This window comes from Camelus bactrianus, chromosome 8 (assembly GCF_048773025.1).
Source record: "Camelus bactrianus isolate YW-2024 breed Bactrian camel chromosome 8, ASM4877302v1, whole genome shotgun sequence".
Lineage (NCBI taxonomy): Eukaryota > Metazoa > Chordata > Mammalia > Artiodactyla > Camelidae > Camelus > Camelus bactrianus.
In genome coordinates this window covers 59,647,204-59,673,080 of record NC_133546.1, presented here as the reverse complement: position 1 = coordinate 59,673,080, position 25,877 = coordinate 59,647,204, and the positions used below count along the sequence as shown (strand labels likewise).

The 25,877-nt window shown below is 43.2% G+C and overlaps 3 protein-coding genes across 16 annotated transcripts in view; 1 reads left to right on the top strand and 2 right to left on the bottom strand.

Moving 5' to 3' along the window:
- ANKRD6 (ankyrin repeat domain 6) overlaps positions 1 to 25,877 on the top strand; it is a 208,980-nt gene that overhangs the window by 168,622 nt on the left and 14,481 nt on the right. For 6 of the 13 annotated variants that reach the window (XM_074368628.1, XM_074368629.1, XM_074368631.1 and 3 more), the window contains 8 exons: positions 374 to 1,985; positions 3,411 to 3,431; positions 3,652 to 3,840; positions 4,351 to 4,408; positions 5,771 to 5,897; positions 5,996 to 6,117; positions 8,143 to 8,436; positions 23,602 to 24,061. In XM_074368628.1, the coding sequence (XP_074224729.1) occupies positions 374 to 945 (572 nt within the window). In that variant the 3' untranslated portion in view covers positions 946 to 1,985; positions 3,411 to 3,431; positions 3,652 to 3,840; ... (3 more) ...; positions 8,143 to 8,436; positions 23,602 to 24,061. Of the gene's footprint in view, positions 1 to 373; positions 3,377 to 3,410; positions 3,432 to 3,651; positions 3,841 to 4,350; positions 4,409 to 5,770; positions 5,898 to 5,995; positions 6,118 to 8,142; positions 8,437 to 14,370; positions 15,194 to 21,515; positions 23,398 to 23,601; positions 24,062 to 25,877 lie in introns of those variants that run through there. The other 7 variants (XM_074368622.1, XM_074368624.1, XM_074368623.1 and 4 more) reach the window with 7 other exon arrangements.
- LYRM2 (LYR motif containing 2) lies at positions 6,148 to 8,569 on the bottom strand. The gene is made up of 3 exons (XM_010948931.3): positions 8,441 to 8,569; positions 7,664 to 7,804; positions 6,148 to 7,219 (listed from the first exon to the last, which is right to left on the bottom strand). The coding sequence occupies exons 1-3, from the start codon at positions 8,483 to 8,485 to the stop codon at positions 7,139 to 7,141; spliced, it is 267 nt and encodes an 88-aa protein (XP_010947233.1). The 5' UTR covers positions 8,486 to 8,569; the 3' UTR covers positions 6,148 to 7,138.
- The window catches only part of MDN1 (midasin AAA ATPase 1), a 140,073-nt gene continuing 125,279 nt past the window's right edge, over positions 11,084 to 25,877 (bottom strand). The window contains exons 89-103 of one of the 2 annotated variants that reach the window (XR_012508730.1): positions 25,240 to 25,562; positions 24,802 to 24,972; positions 23,516 to 23,617; positions 22,476 to 22,686; positions 21,150 to 21,320; positions 19,940 to 20,103; positions 19,165 to 19,254; positions 18,147 to 18,262; positions 17,330 to 17,504; positions 15,635 to 15,708; positions 15,429 to 15,543; positions 14,482 to 14,545; positions 13,261 to 13,403; positions 12,179 to 12,436; positions 11,084 to 12,086 (exon numbers count right to left, since the gene is read on the bottom strand). Coding sequence is in view for 1 of the 2 variants with exons in the window: in XM_074368618.1 (XP_074224719.1) it covers positions 12,248 to 12,436; positions 13,261 to 13,403; positions 14,482 to 14,545; positions 15,429 to 15,543; positions 15,635 to 15,708; positions 17,330 to 17,504; positions 18,147 to 18,262; positions 19,165 to 19,254; positions 19,940 to 20,103; positions 21,150 to 21,320; positions 22,476 to 22,686; positions 23,516 to 23,617; positions 24,802 to 24,972; positions 25,240 to 25,562 (2,108 nt within the window). In the remaining variant the exon portion in view is untranslated. Of the gene's footprint in view, positions 12,437 to 13,260; positions 13,404 to 14,481; positions 14,546 to 15,428; positions 15,544 to 15,634; positions 15,709 to 17,329; positions 17,505 to 18,146; positions 18,263 to 19,164; positions 19,255 to 19,939; positions 20,104 to 21,149; positions 21,321 to 22,475; positions 22,687 to 23,515; positions 23,618 to 24,801; positions 24,973 to 25,239; positions 25,563 to 25,877 lie in introns of both variants that reach the window. The other variant, XM_074368618.1, reaches the window with a different exon arrangement.

Below are 25,877 nucleotides of genomic sequence, written 5' to 3'. Positions count from 1 at the left end.
TGGGGGTGTTCATTCTTATCAATAAGCACCCAGTTCTCTTTTGGGACATGTGGTGAGATGTGTCATCCTTAGCAATCAGGAAATGATACCCAGAGCCTTCTAGTGTAGATTGAGACAGGCTAAAGGAGAGGCCAGTGTTGTTTTTGGCATAGATGCCACCAGTGTGTCTAACACAGTATCCATGAAAGCCCCGATGAAACAAAATGATCATGAGGGGTGAAGTGGAGTGGGGGGGACAGGAGAAGGTGTACATGGTGGGTGATGATTGAAGAGGCTGGCGGGTTACAGGATTCCCAGGACACAAACGCCGACCCACGTGGCTGGACGGACATGCATTCAATCACTCTGAGTTTTGTTTTCCTTCCAAAACCAGGTGTGGATCAGTCGGTGGTGACTGCAGGTCCAGTGGCAGCTTCGGACAGTTCCCCTCCGGTGGTCAGGCCCAAGGAGAAGGCCCTCAGCTCCACAGCGACCCACAGACTCCAGCAGGAGCTGTCTTCCTCCGACTGCACGGGCTCCCGACTGAGGAATGTCAAGGTCCAGACAGCCTTGCTCCCTTTGAAAGAGGCCACCAAATGTGATCTGCAGGCTGGGCCCTGTGTTGACAGAGGCACCCAAACCAAGAAGTCTGGGAAAAGTGGGCAGACGAGGCACCGGACCCAGCAGCCAGCGCCCAGCAACACCTGTAGGCAGCTGCCCCCAGCAGCAGGCGGCGAGCAGACCGCCCCCCACCTCCGAGACACCTCCCAGGCGCTGGAGCTCACCCAGTATTTTTTTGAGGCTGTCTCTACCCAGATGGAAAAGTGGTATGAAAGGAAGATTGAAGAGGCACGGAGCCAAGCCAGTCAGAAGGCCCAGCAAGACAAGGCCACGCTGGAGGAACACATTAAAAGTTTAGAGGAGGAACTTGCTAAACTGAGGACTAAGGTACAGAAGGAAAACTAGGGCCTGGGAAGTGGCACCAGACAGGACTGTTGAGGATTTCCAGTCCGTCGGCTGCTACTACGCACAGAGCAGACTTGCCTTTAAAAAAATCACTAATTTCTAAAATGTGCCAGACACAGTCTTCCTATGCCCTGAGGTTATGAAGACGTCAACAATTAGACTGAAACCAGGGGAAGCTTGCTTAGTTTTAGGTTTCATTACAAACTCGAAATCTCAGCCCAAGTTCATCTGAAGTTCAAAAGCTCAGATTAAGCAAGCCATGCTAACGAATGGAAGGATGTTTAAACCCAAACCCTAATATTCAGGATATGAAACAATGTAAATGAAGAGCAGGGAAAGATATTAATCCCCTGTGAACTGAAATCAAGCAGTCACTCTTATGTAAAACACACCCGCCGTGCCTGGACCAGAGTGTCTTTCTGTAAGAGCTGCAACAGACGCGCTAAACCCTCGCCCTCAAGTCTGTAGTTCTCACAATGCCGATGTTTTAACCAGGGGAAAACTTAAATAAATTTTGAGGAGAAAGATTTTCATGATGTCACAAGACCCAGGATATCTTAAAATGTTTCAAAAAATCAAAGTGTATTTAAATAATGAGTAATTGACTCATAGCACTGGAGATGTTTGTTAATAAATGAACTCAAATGAGAAAGGTGCACATCATTTGATCATGGCTTCTGTATATTTCAGCCAAAATACAGAAACACTACAATCATAGTGATTTCTAAAGCGGATTAATGGAAAAAAAATTCATGTAACAATGAAACTTCTATAAACCAACTCACAGCCATTTATCTTAGAGTACTTTTCTGAATTTGAGCATAGTGGTCTACATTTTATAAAGAAATAAGGCTGTTTATTAAAAAGTATTTCATTTTGAATTGAGTTCTGTCATTGAAGGACCTCAAAAGCTTTCCACTGCTTTGCGGTGACTATATCAAGGTAAATAATTCAGTAACTTGATTTAGATTGCCCAGCTTCCTGGAGCCCTGTGGATTTTACCCTGCTCTATGGAGTACAGAGTTGCAAAAGTAGCTTAGGTAAGTTGAAATTTTGAATTTACTTATCTTCCTGGCTTCTTGTCCCTTGCAATGTGGCATTATATTCATCTCCTCAAAATTCCATATGTGCATAGAAACCTTGATTCCATTTCTATAAACCAAGTAACTGTTGTGTGTAATTTTGAATAAAGTGTTGCTCAGTGAGCCAAAGGGAAAATTATGACTTCTCGACCTGGGAATACCCAGAAAAACAAAATATGCATTTAGTCCCTGTGTTTTCTGTCCATGGAGCTCACAGTTCTTTTGGCTTGTTCTTTTAAATAGTGATCATCTGTGGGTCTAGGCATTCCTAATAAATGTAGAGGTGTAGGTCATCGTTGCAGAACCAGGATAGGGAATTAATTTGATGTTCTCTGAAGTTTATCTTCAGGTTCGTAAGCTCGTCTTGCTCCTCCACTACCAGGTGGGATGGCTCGTCCCCAGAGACTCACTGGATTGCTAACTCCAGGGGCACTTGGGTCTCTTCACTTCCCTATTTGTTCCCAATGCAGAATCACAGGACTGTAGAGCTAGATGGTACCTTGAGTTTTCTAAATCAATCCCCAACAGGGTATCACTAACCTCTTTAGAACCCTTCCTCAGTTTACATCAGTTTGTTGGGAGCTGCCTGACACTGAAACCCTGAGATGTTCAGTAAGTCATGTTCCAAGCAGCAACTGTTTTCACCTATTAGGAAAGTCTGCTACCTCAAGGGTTGTCCTTGTTAAGAAATGCTGAAAAAGATTTTAACTGTCGGGACTATCGAGCACTTGGGTGGGAAGTATTTTGATTACATAACTCCTGTGCATCAGAGGCGGGCAGCTTACTGTGAACTGGAAAATTCTGTCAGTCACAGTTAGGGAAGAGGTTAGGGAGGACCGTGAAGGGTCAGATGCTCCTAGTCTGGCAGGTGATGTGGATCTTGTCTCCCAGGGAAAGGAAAACCAATACGCTAGGAACCTGAGCAGGGTCAGCCAGCCTCTAACCCAAAGAGATCACAGCCTCTCAAGACCAATGCAATAGCTTTTTCAACACCTGTGGTCTGCTTTTGTTCCTTAGCATTGTCAAAAACTTGACTACGGGTCTCATGTGTTTTTATTTTTTTTCCCTGTGCTGTCTGCTAAAATGCACAAATGCCACAGCAGTGCTTTTCCAAAGCAGCAGAACTATGAACAATTTACAACAGTGTAGGTTGTGTTTCAAACAGGCTGGAATTTTCAATAGCTGAGGGAATTACGTAAAACACAAAAGATGTACAATATTGCAGTTTAAAAAATTGTTAGTGTATTATTGCATTGAGTATGGTAAATACCTGCGGCAGACTGAATATTAGTTCTAACCTTACTTTTGACTTTGGGAGCCCAAAATAAAGGAAGTGATGTTTTCATGTTTATACCCTCTTTTTTTTTTTTTTTTTTTTTTCAGTCAAGCGTTGATGCTTAAGAGGTATGTTGTCTTCTATTTAATATTTTTATCATCTTGAATTTCTCTTTGAGCATTAAATATAGTTCTCAACTCTATGGATAGTATTCTTTATTTAAAAAATGAAAGTGAATACTTTGTTCAGCCTACGTTTTCATTTGTGTGGTTGACCAAATTTTATGGTTCCTGCAAAAGAGTGCCTTCGCCTAGCTATGCTTACCTTGTTTCTAATAATGTAATTTAGAGCAGATACACCTGCTTGAAAGGAAAGATCACGTGGACTGCTTGAAAAAGTAAAAATTTAAAGCCTGCTGTAACATGAAAAGATTCCTCAGTATAAGCTTAAACAAATGTTTAAACTGCTGACCTTGTGGAAACTACTGAACAAAGCAGAAGGGGACAGGACATCACTTGCAATTTTACGCAGGCTAAGGTAACATTTTTTGACTAACAAATTGTTTCTAAAAGCTAAATATATTTCTTGTGATAAAAAAGCTAGGTACTTTAAGTATTTTAGTATTTAAGTATATTAAGGTGTAAAAGACAAACTAGTTTATAAAAAACGAATGACCTTTTAGAATGTTTTATGAATAAGAAATACTTTGAAATATATTTTCAGTTGTAATTTTATTTAAGGGGAAATACCCTTTTCCTGTTCTATTCAGTCAAATATTCTGACTCTGAATACATTACTTTAAATTCATGAGAAACAAAAGCAAGACAGTGCAGTAAAGCACTTTTTAGAAATCAAAATGGACTGGGTGAAAATGATTTACTCTTTCTCAGCAAACAGAAGTAGAAAACTTAATCCTAAAGTATTTCTCAAATGCCTGACTCAAGGAAGGAGATGGCTGGTGGTAACTTCTAGTTTGGCACAGGGTGACAATTTACTTTTGATCCTGTTTGAGCCTTACTCTACATAATCCCATTTTTTTTTCCCAAGGTAAATGTGAGCTGCTTCCTTTTGGCTTTTAACTCGGATTTTCCTTATTCCATAAAAGGTAATTTGGCCACATAAGCGTTGGTCTCTCTCACTCAGCTTCACCTGAGAGGTGTGACTACAGTAATACAAACCCCCAGGAAATATGTTTTGCCTTCCTCAAACATTAGAAGTTCATTTGTCTCTGCAGACACACCCGCGGCAATGTCTGTGCCATGGTTTTCAAACGTCAATGGCGCAACTTAAAGGGGGGAAATGACACGGGGCCCGCCAACATAGTAAATAATAAATAGCCTGGTGCCACTTCTCAGATGCTAGAAACTTTTGTATTTTAAAAACTTATAATGTAGAAAGATGGATTTATTGTAGTTCATATACATGACTCAAACATTCAGCTACCTTAAAATTAAACTTCAGGAACAAACCTTTAACATTCAAACAAGAGCATAGTTTACAGGGAACACCCAGGAAGTTAATTTGCCCGATCCACAATACAGACAATGAATACAATGTGTTCCACCAGCAGTTCTATTCTGGCCAACGTCTTAATGACCATGGTTTCACATGTGAGAAGAAATTGCTAAATAAATCTCCTGTTGGGCTAACCAACAGACTTGTCCTATAATTCAGAGGAGATAATCAAAGATTTAAGTGAACTAATTAAATGAAAGTGTTCTTTGGAGATGACGGTAAAAGCTTGTCTGTGAGAATAATCTTAGCCTCTATAAGACGAAAACTCAGGTTTTACTGTTTTATCCACTTAAGAAACCAAAATCAAAACAAAACCCCAAATAAGGTCTTTTTGGGGACTCTGTGGTATTTGATTCTTGCACAGACAGACCACAAATGCTCTCACATCGTCCACATACACCACTGTTAGAAAGAACATCAAAGTCACTGACTGCCACACTTCATAAAGGGAAGATTTTAGCTTCAAGATTTTAGATATACTAAAGACAGGCTGTGCTTGAGTATGTCCATTGTACCACACACACAAAACAAGTATTTCTAAGGTGTTCTCTGTTCAGAAACTGTTCACGAATGCTTTTCCTTCTGTTTGTCAGATGGCTTGACTAATGTACATCTATATAAAACCCTGAAAATTGGCTCATGCAAACATTTTAAATGAGTGCATCCTCCCGTGGAAGAGTATGCAGAATTATTTTGTCCTGTGGGCTCTGAGGCTGTGGGTGGCTCAGGTGGGCCCTGGCAATGCAAGTTATTGACATGTCACTCTCCAGTGGCACATGGTCCAATACCAGATACCATTTATCACTCTGCAAAATTTTGTCTACATCTTTTAGATACTGGTCAGATTCTTGGGTTGACTTTTTAGATCTGTTCTATAAGTGAACCGCCAATCCCAGCCTCTTCCACAAGCTTTCACTTGCACTAAATTGTTACACTTTTGATCTCTTTCAAGTGTCCTGAAGTCAACTTTTGTCTCCAGTGTACTCTTCAAATTATATTTTTTCCTGTGACTGGAGGAGAACCTAATGCACTGAGGAACTTCCTTAATCATTTATTTTACTTTCTCTGCAGATGTGAAGGTAACCACATTTGTTTCATCCAGAAGTTGCCTCCTCTTTTTGGGAAGTGCTTTGGTGAGTTCATTAAGTTTCTTTCTCTCTTTCCAATAAAATTCTAGATTCCCAGTGGAGATCTTTTCAGAGAATCCTCTGATCATGACACACCTGAAGGACGTACCTCAACCACCATGAGGGGTAACATGGAAGGATTTCTAAAGAAAGCTCCAGGGTGTCTCCTGAGGTCAGTATATCTACGGTCCTACATCTCACATTGTTTTTTAAAACAGCTTTATTGACTTACACAATGTTATTTGTCAATTATATCTGAGAACAAGTAGGGGGAACAACAGCTTTATTGAGATATAATTCACATCCCATACATGTAAAATGTACAATTCAATAGATTTTGGTATATTCAGAGTTGTGCAACCAACACTGCAGTCTAACTTGAGTATTTTCATCATCCCAAAAAGAGACCCCATAGCCGTTGGCACTTACTCTCCAGTCCATCCACAGCCCTTGGCAACCACTAATCTTTCTGCCTTTTTTTTATGCATTTCATATAAATGGAGTCATACAATATGTGATCTTTTGTGACTGGCCTCTTAATGTTTTCAAGGTTCATCCATGTGTAACATGTATCCGTACCTCATTGCCTTTTCTTTGCTAAATAATACTTTATTATATGGTTATGCATTTTATTTATCCATTAATCAGTTGATGGGCATTTGGATTGTCTACTTTTTGGCTATTATGAGTAATACCGTTTAACCTTTTGGGCAACTGACAGTTGGTTTTCCAAAGTGGGTGCACAATTTTATAGTCCCACCAGCAGTGTATAAGGGTTTCAGTTTCTCCACATCTTCACCAACATTTGTTATTACCTACCTTTTTAATTATAGCCATTCTAGTGGATGCGAATAGTATCTCATGGTGGTTTTGATTTGTATTTCCCTGGTAATTAACCGTTTGAACATCTTTTTATGTGCTGACCATCTGTTGTACTGATTTTTGCTGCTTACAAAAACTGGTGACACATCCAGAAACATTTTCAAAATACAGGGTCTGTTTTGCAGTGCTAAGGCATTTGCTCTGGTGCACTTTTCTTGGCTCCCTCTGATATGCCGTGCTTCATGTTCTGAGAGTTTGCCCAAGGGCTCTATATACAAACAGTTTCACTTGGCTTTGGGCTGCCCATTGTTGAGCCTAAGCTCAACCTGAACACATGGAGACTTCGGAAATCTTGCAGAATAATGCTATAGTTAAGATCTGGCTAAAGCAAGTGTTTTTTCTAACTCCTTGAGCTGCATATTGCCTTGAGTAATCATCATCCGGATTGCGTCCTGTAGAAGAAAGTGAAATCTGGTCACTGTTTTAATTGGTTAAACAAGGTACGGTTCTCCCATTTTGTTAAAGTCAAGAACCAATACTGAGAATTGGAGCTGCTGTGTTTTAGGAAAGCCAAAAGCTCACAATTAGGGGTACACAGTGTCTGGCATACTTTCATACATCCCAGTCATACATGCTAAACCATCATGCTGGAATATTATCTTTCCATGGTGGGGAGGGAGTGTTAACAGAAAAGTTGGGTGATACTACCACAGAGTGTAGATATAGCACATATTGTAAAATTTAAAACATCAGTTAAGTGAAAAATCAGTAACATTAAGAGCAGTGATCAAGATATACCATCTCAGTGACATTCCAAGATATCTACTAAATTTTAAGAAACTCATTCATCAGTACAAAAGGGTCAGGGCCTTTCCTTAACAAGACCTTGGTCTCACCTCTTCAGTGACACTTTTGTTTCTTTTGAATTCTTCCCTTGCCCAGTCCTTCAGATATCTGCGATCAGAATCATTCGGAACTTGCCGAATTGCCTGCAAAATCCTTCTGTAGAGTTGGAGAACTTGTTGCCTTCTCAGAAACTGTACAGGGGAGGAGAAATGGCCATTACAGCTGCAGCAGTGACAGCCCAGCGGGCTCTGCTTTAGCAAACCCAACTGTCAAAAGATGACTTATCTTTGGTCCTCAGTCTTTAAGAGGGCAAAGAAAAACACCTTTTATTCTTTTAAGACAACTGCAATAAGTTTACTTGGGCTGTCTTACTCCTCTGTCAAACATAAGAACCCTTACAATCAAGGGCTGACGACTGGGCAGGAAAAAGGGCTCCCAGTCTCTTAAAAGCTGTAACCACAGTAACAGCATTTTTCCTAAATTAATGCAGTTAAAATCCCTTGGTAATGGCATCTGCTCCTTCCCACAGCTCAGTGCAAAAGGCAGAGCAGTCTTTACCACGGCCACTAGGCAGCAGAGACATCCGGGCTTAGAGGTGAAGAGCCGGCCCGCCTCGTCATCCGGGACTCGAGGGCAGCCCCGCCCCCCTGCGCTTCCCGTTGGCCCAGCGCCGCGAAGCTCCGCCCCCCGTCCAGAGCCAATCACAGAGGGCCGCCCGCCCCAGTCTTCCTCGAGGCCCATTCTGCAGATTGAGTGGAGGGAGCGGCAGAGAATCCAGCCCAGACCCCGGAAAACTACCCTGAGAGGCCGGCGAGAACAGCAGGTACCTGCTTTAGCGTTAGCGTCGCTGGGGGTAACCGGGAAGTGGCCATGTCCTCCAGCTGCGCGGTTCGCCAGGGCCCCAGCGCGCAGGAGCGGAAGTGGGGGCGTGATGGGGCGGGGCGAGCCCGGTTTCCCGGGAGACTGGCTGCGGAGTGTGCGTTGGCTTCTATCAGTCGGAAGCCCGGGGGTTTGGACCCTGTTTAGTGAGCAGTTTCACTTTCTTAGCCTGTTTTCTCATCCGTGAAATGAGTTAACCATTCTTGCGTCATGGATTGTTCTGAGAATGGAAGAGTGGTAAGGTGCCAGTTCCCGGCACGTGGTTAAGAGTTTCATTAAAAGAAAGTTAAGGGTTTTGGGGGTGAGGGGAGAAAACGTCTTCACTATATTCCTTTTGAGATTTAGTGTGCATAGTTAAAAATACTAAAGTTATAAATGTTAATTTCTCTTAAAACTTGTATCCTGCTCTTGTCTTTTTTTTTTTTCCCTTCTCGTTTTCATCCTCTTTTTATCGTAAGCATTTTTCCTGGTGCTCTAGTTTTCATAATCGTCGGACGTTAAGTTACAAAGCTTTTAAATGGTTGTCCCATTGCGGCTTTAAGATTTTGTATTGTTGATAACGAGAAACTGAACATCCCTACACCTTAAGGTTTTATTTCACTATACTTGTTTTATCCTCCTCTCAACCCGCGCCAGGCTGTTACTGTAAGTGGGGTTAGTGAATACTTCGTACTTTTAAAAATGGGATTGTTCCGAACACAGTCAAAAATGTTGTTACCCGTTTACTGAGCATTTACTTGATTGCCTCACTTGTTGGAATTGTTGGCGCTCCCTTTTCCTAGTTGTGTTCTGGCTACTTCACGACCCTCTCCCCCCGGCCCCTTACCTGTTTTCTCATCTGTACAGCAAAATAATGGCATCTACCCGAGTTGTTACATGTAGTATGCTGAGAACAGGACCCAGCACATTCAAGCACTCTAGTGATTAGCTATTTTAAACATTACCTTGGCACTGTGTGAAGCGATGCTAATGTCATCACTTATTTCAAAATGTGGCTACTAATTAGCAATTCACTGATTTTCTTTCAAAAAATCAGTGAAGCTAAACATCCTTTGCCACTTCTACTTGTTCTCTGAGTTGTCTTTTGACTTTGGTCCATTTATGATGATCCAGACTTATTCTAATTTTATATGGGTTGTTTGCCTATTTAACTTTTAAGTTTGATCCTTTTCTTTTTATAGCTTTGTTTCCATACAGTCATGTGTATTTCCTTTTCTTTTGAGACTTTTCAGTTTCATCTTCTCCCTTTCCGAGCTTTGTAATTCTTTAAAACAATTTTTTTTCATTGTGTTAATGTTTAAAATATTTACTCCATCTAGAATTTTGGTTTCTAGCATGACAGGGATGTAAGTTCTTTTCCAGCTATAACTTTAATACCATTTATGAACTAATTCATTCATCTTCCTGGGCTTTGTGATACTTGTGGTAAATTCTTTTAGGGTTTGAATAACCCTCAGGATTATTTCATCTGGGATTAGTATGTTATGTTATTGTTTCATTATCTGGTGGGAATACTCCCTCGTAGTATCTTGTAAGAATCTTCTATTGATGTTCTGCGTGGCCTTTAGAAATGTTTTGTATCATTTCCCTCTAAATCGTTAGATGAAAAATGCGTGGAACACTGGCGATTCCAGGGCCACTGTGTTTTGCTGTGACCAGATCAAACTGTGTGGTGAGCATGTTGGGAGAGAAGGGACAAGAGCCAGGTTATGCTAAGCAGCAGGAATGGTACCTTCTTCACAGGAATCCAGAAAGATGTCCTTGGATGTTGTGTGATGAAGTGAAGCTAGCAAAGTGATTAGCAGTTCAGGCTATATTTTAACAGAGCCGCAGCTGCCATGCAGTCAGAGGAAAGCAGAATGGAAGACAGGATAAATGTCCAGAAGTTAGGACAAGATCTGGGTTTGGATGGAGATGAAGAGGAAAGTAAGGCAGATGTAAAGGTCGAGCTCCAGGTGAGAGAGCAAGCCTGTCCGAAGCAGCTTCTCAGTGACTCAGGCATGTCCGCCTCTCACCCAACCTCATTGTTCCTGACGGGTATCAAGGGACTGCTACTGTGCTTCCTAACCCCTTTCCCATCACAGCACAAACTGGAGATGGCACTCTTGCGCAACCTGGCTTACTGGAATTCTTCTGTTCCAGGCCCCAGGACCAAGTGAACCATTGTATTGGTACACCAGTTGGGAAGCTCCAGGTTAACTGGTCCTGTCAGTTAAAGGTAGACATGATCGATGGCATCACAGTCCTCATGTTGGTGTCCTTCCCTGTTAGACCCACCCCTGCTGGAAGGTTAAACTTCCTGCCGCCCAGAGGGTTTTGGCTGATGACACATCTCTTCCACTTACAGTTCATCTTGGAGCAGTATCTTTATGAACCATTGTGTCTTTCCACCAACTTGCCCTTCATCTTCTGCCACGAGGCCAGCATGCTGGGGCTCACCCATCAGACATAAGCACAATCAAGAAACACACCCTGACTGTAGTTAAGCCCCTACACAGCATAAACTAGTGACAGCCAGGTGATCCAGCAGACACGAGGCCGAGCACGCCTTCTGAGCACTCCTGTCATATTCCATTAAGAATGGTCACAAGTAACATCAACAGTGGTATTTTTTTAATAGTTTTCAGAATATAAGCTGCATAGCTTTTTAGAATAAAAAATAACCTCATGTACATGCTTTAGGACACTTGGTTAAACAACAAGCAATCTGTGTCTTTGACCACCTCAAAAGGGTGGCACACTTCACAGTGTAACTTGATAACAGACATGGAGCTAGACAATCACATCGTGACATGTCTACAAAAGAACATTTGGACAGTCAGAAAAACAGCACACAGTTTCAAGTATTCACGCACTGCTTTCTGGCCAAGTAAAAACTGCCTAAAAACCGTTGATGTATTTTGACTGGAAAAAAAGATGTAGCTATTTAGTTCTTCTGGACACAGCATTTCTTTTCCAGAATGAGACCGGCTCAGTTCAGCTTGAAAGCAGTGTGAGGAATGAGTCTTCCTCTTAACTGTTAAGAAAAAAGTGAACTAAAGAAATAAGTTATTAAACAAGGACTATGGCACTGAGAGAATGAAATAAACAAAGGGAAAAATAATTTCTGTCATTGCATAGTCTCCCGAAGCAGCAAATGTGGACACTGAAAAGCCACTTCATTTGTACACAGCCTAAGGATCACTTTCTGATGCTTTGTGAGAACACACATACCACAACCCCACCAAGAGAAGGCAGCTTCTTTCATAAGCACAGTAAGGAAACACCCTCAGACTCTAGAAAGCTGCAGCCGTCTTAGCCCCTTGACAGCTTTGGGTACACACTGTGTGCCTGGCAAGGCCAAGCCTTAGAGCAGGGTCAGGAGAGAAGTTCATTTTGGCCTGTGTCCAGCGGTCCCTGTGAAGGAGAGCGGGCAGCTGGGCCCCAAGGCTGGAGTGCAGCCACCTCTTGGGACAGGGCTTCCAGGGCGAGCCGGAAGGGCAATGCTCCCCCAGGTACGAGACCAGACACCTGCTGCGGTTCCTACTCTGCCCCGGGTTTGTTACAGGAACTGTAGCCCAGGCACAGCAGGAGCACGAGTGCTTTCTCTCGGCCCTGAAATCACAGTGTAAAATAAAATGTATACTGCAATAAATTTTTTGTAGCAGTTGGGTGAACGTTCATAAATCAAGTCTAAGATAAAATACCATTTTAGAGCTGGGAGTTCAGAAACAGTTGTCCAACAGGGAGCACTTGGCAAGCAGTGTTCTTGTGTTCTATGGTTGGTCAGAGGCCGTCACCAGCTCAAACCACTGCCTAAGAGCGTCGCTTAGAGTCTCAGGAAGTGCATTCACGTCACGAAGAATTATGTAGAATGGGAATGGGAACTCTTCCATGTAGGATCGGATTTCAGGCATCTCTCCAGGTCCTTTAAATATTGGTACTTTAATGTCCAAGATAGAATCCTGGCAACAGAAAACATTTTGAGATAAAAACTAATTCAGCGTCCTTGGCTAGCTCTCCTATGATCTCTTTTGCAGACAATTTTTAGGTCTCCTTTTCTAGTTCCTGCATATAAAAGTAGCTTTTATTAAGTAAAACAATTTTTAGAACAATCATCAAGGAGGAGGCAGATCTCTTTCTGAGCACCCCTTCTAGGAGAATGGACACTTAAAGGGGAGGAGAGGGGAAGATTAAAAAAACCTGATTTCCTTACAATGGTATTTCCTATCTACTTGGAATAAGTCACATTAAATCTTTAACTTGCTATCCAGGCCTTAATGTGACCTGCAGAGACAGTACTTCCCCTGAACAGAACCACCCTGTGGACCTCTTTCATGAAGTGATTGATGCTTCCTCCTTTGAGGAGGACTCGGCCGAGCTACAAGATACAGCCCTGGGAAGGGCTGGTCTACAGAGAGCAAGGCTGCGATACCTGCAGTGACGCCGTGAAGGGGGAGGTGACCCCCCAGAGTACGAGTCAGCATGGAAAGTGGTCATGAGGATGGTCTCTGCGCCATTCTGAATCCGGGCTTCCTACTCATTAGCTATATAACTGCTCTGTGTTTCTGTCCTTTACGGTAGAGTGGGACTAACGATCCCTGATCACTAAATTACTGCGCAGTTACATGAGAAAATAACTATCAAGTGCCCAGAACAGCGCCCTCCAGGGTGCCGTGAATGTTAGTTCTCAGTATGATGGTGAGACCCAGGCCATTTTTCAGATAGGACGGCTTGAAGAGAATCCCCACTTTCCCCCCTAGAAAAGTGGCTTTTAGTAATCACTCACCCGTGAACTGGGGTTGTCCAACACAACAAAAATGACAAAGATGTTAGCATTCTGGGCAGCCTGAACTGCTGCTAGGACTCTGTCTTTGCCCTCAAGGAAGAGGCCGCGTCCATCAGAGACCACCAGGAGGAGCTGTGCGGTGTCTGTCACAGAACACACAGCAGGAGAGGAAGGAAGAGAACAGAAGGAAAAGCCGTCGTTCACAACTCCAAACTACCCACAGGAGGACAAATAAGTATCGGCTTTCTCTGTTAAAACAGATCTCTGAAACTCATGAATTTTGAGCACAAATAAAGGGGGCCTCCAATTAGATCTGTTACTTTAAATGCCTGAGCCAGAGACAAGGCTGCACAAAGATACATGAAGCTTCTGTCAATGACAGTTTCCCAGTAGTGCTTCAGGGTGTGTTGTCTGTAGATCAACTTTGTCCTAGAGCAACATAACACGTGTTTATGGCTATAAAGTATAAAAACAGCAGTACTGAGTAGACCATTAGAAGAAAGTACCCAAATCAGAAGCCTGTAGCTATCTTCCAAATTTCAGTTGTCTGTTACCTTCAGATTCTGTTAATTTCCTGTACCTAACTTTTGTTTTTTCCGTTAAATCAATTCAGTTAAAAACTTAAATAAAAGGGACCATTAAAAATAAACAGTAAATAAAAATACTTTAAAAACTTTAGCCCATTTTACAGTATTTCCAGTGAAAGACTAACGCTTGAGGGGCAGGCTGTCTTCTCTGTCAGGGAAGGTTGGCAAGTATTGAGCAGCGCAAATGACTTGCTTCAAACAGGAAGCCTTCCCATGACACAGTCAGGACTGAGGATTCAGGGAAGAGCTAAAGAACTGGTGTGCTGCCAAAGCCCCAACTCAGTCACAGGGGGATTAGCTGGTTCCTGAATTATGTCCTCTGTTTTCCTCTGTTATTAAAATGTGAAAGATAACTGAAATCTATCAAATAGTATATACTAGTTAATGACAAACTAGTTAGTGTCTACATATAAACCTCATGAGTACCGGTTCAATAGAAATTTTTGACTCAATGAATGGGCAAGTAAAAAATTCCAGTGCTTAATATGTCTCTATCATCTCCCGTCTATGTCTCTTCCTATAGTGCACACTTTAAAAGATGGTGATGGGTACAGTGACATGAAGCAAGCAACTTGCAAATAACACAAAGGACAGAAAAGCACTTCGTTAACACAGACAGAAGCATGCAGCTCACCTGGACTGACGTTCTGTGAGAGCTGCTGAGCAGCTGCAAACATATTGGCCACAGACTCTAGGAACTAAACCAGAACCAGAAATAGACAATGAGTAAACTATTAAACTCTCTCCCCATTGTCACAGAGGCTGAAATTACTGCTGGCACTTAAACGACTATCAGATAACCATCTGAAATCTCTAGCAGTCACACTGTCCCTTCCAGCCACCAGTGAAAGGCCAAGGACCCTGGCGCCGCTTGGCATTTACCTTGGGTGCTGCCACTCTCCAGCACAGACAAGACATTTCCCCGCACACACCCCACTAGTGTTCTACGAGATGCCCCAGAGGAAAAGAAAGACTTCCCCTGGGGGATAAGAAGTCAGTAACTCCTCAAATGAACCAAACAGCTGTCTTCTTCCAATAAAAGAAAATAACAGCATAAAAAGAAGACAAGAAAACAAAATGCCCAGTGCAACATACAGAAAGGAGGCTAAACTAAGGCAGGAATCAGGAGAGAATTGTTATCCCACACTGTGTTTTGAACTTATGTCATCCTGAGCAAGTCACTGGCTGTATTTTACATCTCTTCTTCTCTGCGCTAAGTGGTAGAGAGAAACTGGCCTCGACCCACTTGATGAGGGTACTGAGAGATGGTTCATTTTTCTGAAATGTTCCAAACCTCTCAAAAAAAACAACAACAAAAAAAAAAAACAAAAAAGGAAGCCAGAAAATCAATGATGCAAAGTCAAATGATTTTTTGAGGAACTGAGAAAAAGAGGTCACACCCTATTTAATAATGGATGTCAAGAAAACTTATTCCAGGGAAACACAGGCTGAGGTTTAGACTCTCCCGTATTGTAAATTTTACCTGTCCTAATACCGCACTGGGGAAGAGGGACTTCTAAAAACTGTCTCTCTTACACCAGAAAAATAAACTGCAGAAGACATCTGATATCATTAGCATACCTGAGCAATCTTGGTTTTCTTTTGCTGGAATTTGCAGAGCCGCAGGATCTGGGACCCTGAGTAGTCACTGAACTGTTCATGGAATGGGTGTAACAGCTTTACAGACTCTCCAAAACTTAAGGGAGAAAAACCAAGTACAATGGGAGTTATTCTTTGTCATGCAAAAAAAGATTGGTTTTCCTAGTGGGATTAAAAGACACCCTTACCTGCACACTGCAATCTGACCCACTTCCAGAAGGGTTAGAGCATTTCCAATCACGGCCAAAGATTCAAAAGCAAGCTGTGAAATAGAAAGGTAAGAGCTGAAGAAATCAGAATATGCTCTACATCAGTGCCTTTCAACCTTATTTATACCAAGACTCCCATTAAAAAAAAAATCACTTTTTTTTGGTATGGCATACAGGGGAACAACATCAATGAGGCTCTTCACAACCAATTCAGAGGCTGTGGTAGGCTTACACCCTGGCTAATACCACAAACACCAAAACCCAGTATCCATTACACCAGTAGGAAAGGTCTGCTCTAGAATTATCTAATAGAAATCAATCTTGAGAGAATTGGTCCATAAATTTTTAAGGTTTTTTTTCCCTTTTTGACTAGATAAAGTAATCTCTTACGGGTAAAGGATTTTAAAAACCAATTTATTTTAATCTATGCATAACTTACAGTATAGTTTTACAATTTAAATTCAATTAAAAAGATAATGCCATTTGCAGCAACATGGATGGACTTGGAGATCATCATTCTAACTGAAGGAAGCCAGAAAGAAAAATACCATCTGATACCACTTATATGTGGAATCTTGGAAAAGACACAAATGAACTCATTTACAAAACAGAAACAGACTCACAGACATAGAAAACAAACTCATGGGTTACGAGGGGGGAAGGGAGTGGGAAGGGATAAACTGGGAGTTCAAAATTTGCAGACACTAACTACTATATATAAAATAGATGAACAAGTTTCTATAGTACAGCACAGGGAACTATACTCAGTATCTTGTAGTAACCTACAATGAAAAAGTATGAAAACAAATGTATGTATGTATATGTATGACTGAACATTACACTGCACACCAGAAATTGACACATCGTAAACTGACTATACTTCAATTAAAAAAAAAAAGGTAACGAGGATACCTGCAGCAGTTAACATCTACTGGAGATATCAAGTGCTGGGCATTAAACTGAGTGCTCTACATACATTACCTCATTTAGCCTTCATAACTCTGAGTCTGAGGTAAATATTGTTATTACCATTTTTGGGAAGGTAAAACAAGCTGCCCAAGGTCATGTGGTAGTAAGTGGGGAGTTTGAGATCCAAGCCCAGGTTCAGAGGTTACACTAACTTTTTCCAGCAAAGCCTGTGTATAGACTTCAGATTGCTTATTGGCTTGTGCTGGATAATAACATCACCGCAAAACCCACCACCACTCTTCAGTGTCCATGATGGTGGGTGGGTTCGTAAGTGATCCTACCCAGGCTCCTAAGCCTTGTTAATACCGAGAGAACACTAACTCTACACAGGCTTAAACAAACGTATATTGAAGACATTTTTTTAAAAAATCAAGGATATCCAGATATTATGTTGTGCATGGTCTTAAGGAATACAGTACACTGCTTTCGTAGGAAATAAACATTGTCAGGTTTACTTATTCTGCAGCTAGACAACAGAATGGCAAGGCTAGGAACACAACAATTTAGAAGACTTATGATAGGAAGAGACCAGTATGTGAGACATTCTGAAATTGCCCTTCTGAACTCTTCTTAAAGTTAGGTCTTCTCAAACACGGTATCACATTCTCAGAACCAACTAATTGGTATTTTAAAGTGTGTTTTGCTAGATCATATTTAACACATTTGGGTGGCCCATCCAACTGCCCCTACACTTCTCATCCTTACCTGTTTCGTGTGGTTGTCTACCATGCTGGAAGAGTCATCGACAGCCAAACAAATCTGATACTGGCGTTTACTGGGCTTGGTCCTTCGAAGCCAAATCTTGTCTTTCCGGAACTGACTAGCAATGTATGGAATGACCTTCCGCATGTTCAGTCGCTTCCCAGTTCGATAGTCTCCTCTGTTACATTTAACCAGACAGGACAGAGATTAATTAAGTGCTCATCACTTGATAATTTTTTTAAAGGATAAGATTACATTAATAATATCTTACAGCCAATTATAGCAAATAACCAGTAACCTGGCGCAATGAAGTGTTACTGTCAACTGAGATCATTAAGGGCCGGGATCATCTTGATGAGCAGCCAGAAGAACTGGATATGTATGTGGCAATAATAATCAGGTCCTTTAGAAAATTTAAAGGTTTTTAAAATTAGAAAAAAAAAGTTTGCATTGAGTATTAAGTCTTGGATTCTCTTTCTGTTCTAAAACTATGCCTTTGGACACATCTTTGAAAAGATCTACATGAGTAATGCATGCAGCAGTGAGTAACCCAACATGCAGACAGTGAGCGGCATGTACACCCACAGGCTCGGCCAGTCTTCCCATCAGATGTTAAGAAACTGCATTCACACTGAACTTCACAGAAACTTTTGTGGAAGACGTAACATGACAACAAGGCAAGAAGACCATACTGGTGCCTGTGCAGCAGAAATGGCCACCAAGACACCAGCACCATAAGCTGTTAGGTGCTCAGCTCAGCGGCAAGGATGACACTGCCATCTTTCCAGGGCACTGTGAGCGCATGCAACAGAAGACTTACCTCAGTTTGGCTGCCTGGGTGGGCTCTAGTATGAGACGAAGCTGTTCGCACAGCTGTTGTGAAAGAGGCGCAGTTAGGACCAGGTAGCTCTGCCACATCTCGGCTGCGGCCTTCTCCTGTGACGACAGCAACAGCATGGCACCCTCAGAACGTCAGAGCCAACCAGAGTCACGACAGCAAGATGAAGGGAAGTGGCAGAAAATGGCTTGTGTGTATTTTCCCAACAAAAGTACTTTAAAGTGTCTCTCAGCAAGTTGCCATCTACTTCACTTGGTCAAAAACGTCTCCTCTAAACCCCTCCTCCAAAACACCTCAGTTCCAATGAGAATGAAACAACAAGGCAGTAAAATATTGTAAGTCATGACCAAATCAGTGCCTTGTCACGTCACTTACGAAGAGGATGTGACGTATACTCTTTTCGTGGAGAGGGAGCTGTGATGGGCAATTTTGGTGCCAGGAGATCCAGCAACTTAATCATGGGTTCTCAGAGCCATGTTTCAAAAGTAGAAGTGACAAGTGAGTGCAAATCTCTCACATAATACACTCAGCAGTGTGCACAGCTCCATGGGTCCCGTTCCGTCCCCCTCCCTTATGGCAGAACAGTCAATACACATGCAGTGAGAATGATGATAATAGACACAAAATTAAAATGTGTGTACATACAGTAAATCTAGGATGCAGAGTCACTAACAGTGAAGCTTCTGGTTAACCTACACTGCCACACCCCATCAGCTGGTGATATTCTACGTGGCCTATTCCAACCACTGTCGCATCTATTATGTCCATTACAGGGTGAGCAACAGAAGTTAAAGAAACACATCAGCTTCTGTGTTTTAATTAAGCTACAGATCTAGTGGCAAAGCAGGCAGAAAGCAAAGGGTAGATGTAGACTTCACAACTGTAATTATATTCTCCATACACTCGGTCATTTTTACAAAGGTAATTGGGGTTAAGAACATATTAAGTGTTGTATCTTAAAACACAAAAGTCAAGATATTTTGTAAGACCAGGGACTTACTTCTTCTGGGTTTCCAGATTCGTGTGGCTGCCATGTTTCCAGCTGTCTCTCCAGCTCCTGTCTTAGTTCATTGACATCTTTTAAGAAAGGCTAAGAGGGAAAAACCACAAATGAGAGGCGACCCAGGTTGGAATCACCAACTTCCCCTGCAGCATGAGCTCCAAATACATACCCCTGGGATGCAAAACCTGAGCAAATTTAATGGCAGAGTAAGATGCCAGACAACCATTCTTCTGGTTCCCATATTGTAGAGATATGACAGATAAAGGAAATTTTAACGTTTATAAATCCATCCCAGTAAAACAAAAACAAAATTCCCATGAAGATATCAATAATGAAAATATCCTGTGATTAATCCAGACTGCCACTGTCACACAATTAGGGGAAAGAACTCAGCTCACTGGCTCCTCCTAAATGTGGACAGATTCTTACTACTGAACCAACATAACCTGAACTGTCCTTCAGACTCCTCACATGAGGCTGGTGGACATGACAAGAGTAGATGTGAGGGCCAGAGGCCGAGGACCAGACCCACCATCATGGCTGGGCCAGGGCAGGGACCACCCACAGTGACCCTGGGTTAACTATTACAATAGTGTTACCTGCTCAGAGAACACCTCTCAAACCAATGGTATTCCTAAAACAAACTGGTAAGGATATGATACCCCCAAAACCACCACATGCTGTATAAAGTTCTAAAAATAAAGACCTAAAAGCAACTGATAACTACATTTGGTCAACTTATTAAAGCAGCCGTCTGTGAAAGTTTTAGGACCTGGAAAGTCGTGTCCACAAGGAACTGATGGGCTGTATGAATGGCTGACTCTCGGCTTCTCTCTGGTTTCTCATTCTCTGTCTCCTTGTGGGATGTGTCTGTCCTGGGATCTTGGTCTTCCTCTGTTTTACCAGTTTGGGTCTCCATCTCCATCTCTTCAAAGCCTGTTTTCATACAGGGACAGTTTTACTCACCATAATGTCTACATGAAGACTGAGCCTTCACAGTGCTGTGTCAGTCCTAACAATCACGCAGGCTTCCCTCATTCACCCCTCGGCACGTTAACACACGCCGGCTCCCGTGTCTTTTCTCTGAGACAGTCATCAGCAGTTCTTACTCCCTTAACTTCCCCTTCTCCCCACTGTGGTGCTGAAGGCAGTGTTCTGGGAGGGGAGGCTGCTTTACCCTGATAGGCCTCATAGAGCTGTGTGATCTGTTAAATTATGTACATGCAGAACTTTGACAAAAGTAAAAACTAAAATAAAAATCATAGTTCCATTTTACAGATGTGGAGGTTGAGGCAAATTGTTCATCTGAAATTGAGAGAAAGTCTGGATTTGAATCTAGGAGGGTCTAACCATAGAGCTGTGTCTTTCCCACTGTCACATAATGGCCGGGCAGCCAGCCGTTCTAACACCCCTGAGAGGAAGGAAGCAGAAGAAAAAGTATTTGAACTTGGCAAGTTCTTTTGAATGTGCATTTATACCACTACTGAGAAAGTTTATTTTTTCATGTGTTGAATGCATTAAATAAATAAACTGCCTGTAACAGCACTTGGTCAGCTATGAAATGGAACTGTATGTAAGAAGTTTGGTTACTTTCTCACTCGATTTTTTTACATATTTTACTGCATTTTATGCTAATATTTTATAATTTCATATAATTTCATATTATTTCTCTAATAATCAAGAACATATGTTCTTATCACAACTGGACTAAGTGTACTATTCTGTTTTCTTCTACATATTTAAAGAGGACTGCTGGGATTTTGTCTGAAACTGAAGTTTCAAGGGTCTCCTGTAACACTACTCCTCTACCCTTCTATCCCCAAACGAAATATGTATCGTGAAATGATCATAGGCACATTAGTATCTAAGCCATGGGTTAGGACATGGAAAAGAACAGACCAGACTCGACAGTACAAGAGAAGTGGCAGACTCTCTAAGTCAGAGAGCTTAAGGGGGAGGGATGTGTTCTCAGTGGGACTCACCCGGGCGTGCCATGGTCCCCAACTTGACCTCCTCTGGTCTCAGCTGCTCTGTGTCCACTGCTCTGAGCTCCTCCTGCTCCTCCGTGTCCATGAAGGGATCCTGTGTCTCCTCCTCTTCCGGAGCCTTGTTGGAGTCCTTAGCAGATTGTTGCTGCTCCATGCTGGCCACATCTGCCAACAAAGGGCACACACACTTAAAAAGCCTAGATCTTTGCAGAACAAAGTCATCGTGTGCTTTTGGTCTAGTTTCCAAAATTCTACTAATGCTGGTTCTGTCACTGACTAGCTACGTGGCCTGGATGCAGTACTTGGCTTGTCTGCGACCTGCTGATCTAACTGCCTGTTCTCTACCCATCTCCCTCACAGCAGCTACAAGGATATAGTGCAGCTGTACATGTGGCCACAGAGAAGGATGTTTAGCTGGGTCTCTACTGCTGTGACCAGAGACTGAATCAGAATAAACAGGCTGGGCACGTGACTCACAGGAGCTCCTGGAATTAGCCCCACAGCCAAGTTATGGGTGGAGAAACTGCAGGGATTAAGAGTGGAACAACACAGGGCACAGAGAGACCAATGTGGGAATCCCAGCATCGTGATCTTGGGCAAGTTCTTAAACTTCTTTGGCCTCAGCAGACCTATGAAATAGAGGTATCTGAGCTCATAAAGATTATTTTAGAGGAATTCCATGATCACAGCAAAGGCTCAGAACACTGTTGGGCACAAAGTAAAAGCCCCACGCATGGCAGCTTCATTTTCCTGAACAGTAGGGGAGAGGGAGAGTGATTCACTGCAGAGCAGTCATCTCTGCACCATCCTCACAGGTGCGCATTACCAACACCAGCTCACATACTAGGGCTGGAAGCAGTGAATAGCTGCCAGGAGAACAAGAAGGGGAGACTGAGTGATGACGGACTACTCTCTTATGCTGAGATTTTTTTCTCCCCTTTTCACTTATGGGAAGAACACTCAAGTTCACAGCTCCCACCACTGCGGGGAGCGACCTCGAGGGGATGAAGAAGAAATGTCCATGTCTCAGAATCCCTGAGATCACTGCTGGGTTTGGATACAGCCAGCAGTTACCAAGGATATTTAAAAAGCTTGCACTAGACCCAGAAACTCTGAGCACTCAAACCCTGCACCTGGCTACAGATGCCTTTATGCCAAAAACAAATTATATTTCTGCACAGTTCTTATTAGAAGGAAACTAATTTTAAAAAGCCATTTCCCCTCCCCACTAAAATGAATTTGTAACAACACCTGACAGACACACAGCCTAAGCTCTCATAGAGCTGGGTGAGCAAAGGAGAAGCCCTCCCTGCTCCATACCGTAGGTCTGCGCATCATAGGGCGCGCTGCCTTGCTTAATGTGCTCAAATGCCTCCGCTGCCTCCACGTCCTCCACTTGGGCCTGCGGCTGGGCCGGGTCCTGCTCGGCGTGGCTGTCCGTATCCACAGTCTTCAGCCTCTTATGCACACGCTCATTGTGATCTCCCAAGGAGCGTTCATTGTCAGCCTGCCCAGGTCTCCTCTTAAAACTCTGTGGGGGAATATAAGGAAATTCATTAGACCCTTGTCTATAATGGCAAAAAGAGTAAAAATCACTGTAATATTCACCCTCAGGGGGCTGATTAAGTAAATCAGGTATAGCCATACAAGAGTGGAATTCAGTGTAGCTGTTAAGAATACTCAGCTCTCTAAATACATATACAGAGCAATCTCTGATACACCTTCATATCTGAAATAAAGGCAAGGAGGCAAAAAAAAACCCCAAAACCCCTCTCACATATAAATGTGCATACCACAAACATCCATAACATGCTGCTGATGCAAGAACATCTCCGAAAGAACACAAGACTGGTAGCACCAGTGTGCTCGGAGGATAGTCCCTTGGGTGGCTTGAGGACAGGGATAGGATGATGGAAGCTTTTAAGGGGATTGGTTTCTATATACTAATTTGTATCACATGCATGAATAGTGCCCATTAAAATTTTTTAATGCAAAAGAGTACGGACAATGAAAAGAGTTAAGACTGGTGGGTGCTGGGCAGCAACACACAACACTTGGCTCTTAGGCTCCAAAACAAGAACATGACAGGAACAGGTTCGAGAGAGAGAAAGAGAGGGTGTGTGTGTGTGGGGGGGGTGTGTGTGTGTGGGGGGGTGTCCGTCCCCGTGTCTCCACAGGAAGAAGCCCCAGCTGGGAAAGCCCCACAGTCCTGGCCTGCTCACCAAGGCTGCCATCATGTCTGGTAAGCTGGCAAAGGCTGGGAATATTTGGCTTTTTTTTTTTTTTTTTGAAACCGCTACATTTAGAGCACCATTTTACATGCAGCCTCCACGTAGGTTTAGCTGAAGAGTGATAGAGACCTGTGTGTTTTTCCTGGTGTGTTTCTGGGAGGCCAACCGGGCGATGAAGTTGGATTCATGGCCTTCTGCCTGGTTTGCATCCGCAGCTCCACTCCCGTGTTCCTGTGAAATCCAAGCCATAAAAGGATGAAGGCGGAGAAAGCTATACAAGCACCTGGCTATAGACTGCACTGCACACCACTCCTCTCACCATTACTCCCATCCCAGCATCCAGCATCATACGCAGTTGGCCTTCTGTATCCGCGGACACAGAGGGCCCGCTGTACCAAGCCATTTTATATACAGGTCTTGCACAGCCATGGATTTTGGTATCTACAGGAGTCTCGGAATCAATCCCTCTCAGACCCCAAGGAATGACTGTAACCACACCAGCTCTGGAACTCACCCACGACTAAGGCCTGGCCTGTGGGCAGAAACAGGAGCATCTAGATCCAATCTGTTACCCTCTTGGTTGGCGCCACTTTTGCAGCGCTGGTTAGCTCCTTGTCTACAGGAGGTAATGGCTTACTCTGAAGACCTCGATTAAAAACCTGGCTTCATCACCAACCAGCATGTACCCTTGACATTGTTATTTAACTTTACTGGGACTTACTTAATTCAGATATAAGTGTCTTATCTTGTAGGGCCACTGTGAGAACGTACTGAAGTAATGAAACGCTCAGCACCTAATGCGTGCTCAGTGAATGGGGTGGAGGGGTTATGAGAAGTATAAACTGTTTGTTTTTTTTTTTAAGTATAATCTGTTTTAATTATTGCTGGAAAAAAAACCAGGGGCTTGGAGAGGCCAAGGGAGTTGTCCAGAGTGACCACTGAGCAGCAGGTCCTCTGGCTTCCAGTGCTCCCCTGAGGCCAGCCCGTGCCCCGACTGTGGCCACAACAGACGCAGTGCTCCCCATCAATGAAAGAAGAGGTGAGAAGCCTGGTGAACCAGCAAGGAAAGGGGAAGCACAATTAGAAGCATATTACTGCATGAAGTCTAGATTCAGCCTTTCTATCCTTAGGAGCTTTCTGAAAAATTATATGAACCTGATTGCCCACAGAGAGCTCTAATAACTTTTCTCATTAAGCACATCCTTTACAGTGTGCAGCAAATATTCTGGGGTTTGTTCTGGGAGGCATATAAAAATAGATGTAAGGTCCATTTTCTCAAAGAATAGGAAATATTTTAGATGTCAACAATGAAAAACACCTCATGTGAATCAACTACTGTTAAACAGAACATGATTTCGGGCAGGGAGAAGGGACCCCCTAAGAGGCAGCTGGCGGAGGCAGCGAGGGCCTCTCACCTCCTTCCCCTGCTCCTTCTCGGGCGCGGCCCCGGCCAGCTCCACCGCCTGCGCGCTCTGCACGCTCTCCAAGCCTGTCTGCCCGCAGGAGTCACGCTCTTTCCTCTCTGTGGCCTCTGGCACCTGCTCCTCAGTGTCAGAATTCTCCCCTTCTTCTTCTTTTTCTTGCTTCTACAGGGAAAGCAAACATGGCATTAAATGCTCTGGGGGAAGAACACGAGGTGGGGCCCTGCAACAAGCAGGCACCCCCCCTTCCCTCATTACCACAGGAGTCTGCAGGGAGGGGATCAGCCACAGAGGGTCTTAAACAGAAACTGAAAGCTGCTTGGCAGCACCACCTGGTCATGAAAAGTATCTTAAGAGATTTTCTAGCGGGAGTAAGGTCATTTCTTCTCACTGTTGTTATTTTCAATAGAAGTCAGGCCAGACACACAATACCTGAGGCTGGAGACCTTGGTCCACAGGGATGTGACTGTCTGCACTCTCCTCACTGGAGTCCTTGTCCTCTGCAGATGGCTGCTCCTCCTCGGAGTTTTCTTCAGGATGCTGGGTGGCATCCTCGTCTTGGTCATCAGCTCCCATGTCCATCTCTTCCTCCGGCTCCACCTGGTCCTCCTCCCCGTGGCCTTCCTCAGGCTCGTGTGGGCTCTGACCTTCACCTTCACTCTGGCCAGTCTCAGTCTCTTCGTTTAGTGCCTCAGCTTCTCGATCTGTTTCTTCATTATCCATTGGTTTTTCTTTAATCTCCAAAGGATTCTCTTCTGGACAGGTGAAACAAAAACAAGGAGCACAGAATTTCAAAACCAAACAATATGATTTCTTCAGATGAGATGCAGTTACACAAGTGTTTTATCATTATTCTCAAACCAGGAGTTGGCAAACTATGGCCCTCGGGCCAAATCTGGCCCTCCACATATTTCTGTAAAGTTTCATTGTAACACAGCCGCATCCATTCGCTCACCCTCCATCCTGTCTGTACTGCCCAGGGCTGCTTTCATACTGCAAAAGCAGAACTGAGTGTTTGCGACCTCTGGTGCAGCTTATGGTCTGCAAAGACTAGAATGTTTATTATCTGA

Excerpts from the sequence above, each read along its gene's own strand:
- LYRM2 (XM_010948931.3), bottom strand. The coding sequence starts at position 8,485 with ATGGCCACTTCCCGGTTACCCCCAGCGACGCTAACGCTAAAGCAG. Across the intron at positions 7,805-8,440 it reads CGACGCTAACGCTAAAGCAG|TTTCTGAGAAGGCAACAAGT; the intron begins GTACCTGCTGTT and ends TCCCCTGTACAG. Across the intron at positions 7,220-7,663 it reads ACAAAAGTGTCACTGAAGAG|GACGCAATCCGGATGATGAT; the intron begins GTGAGACCAAGG and ends TTTCTTCTACAG.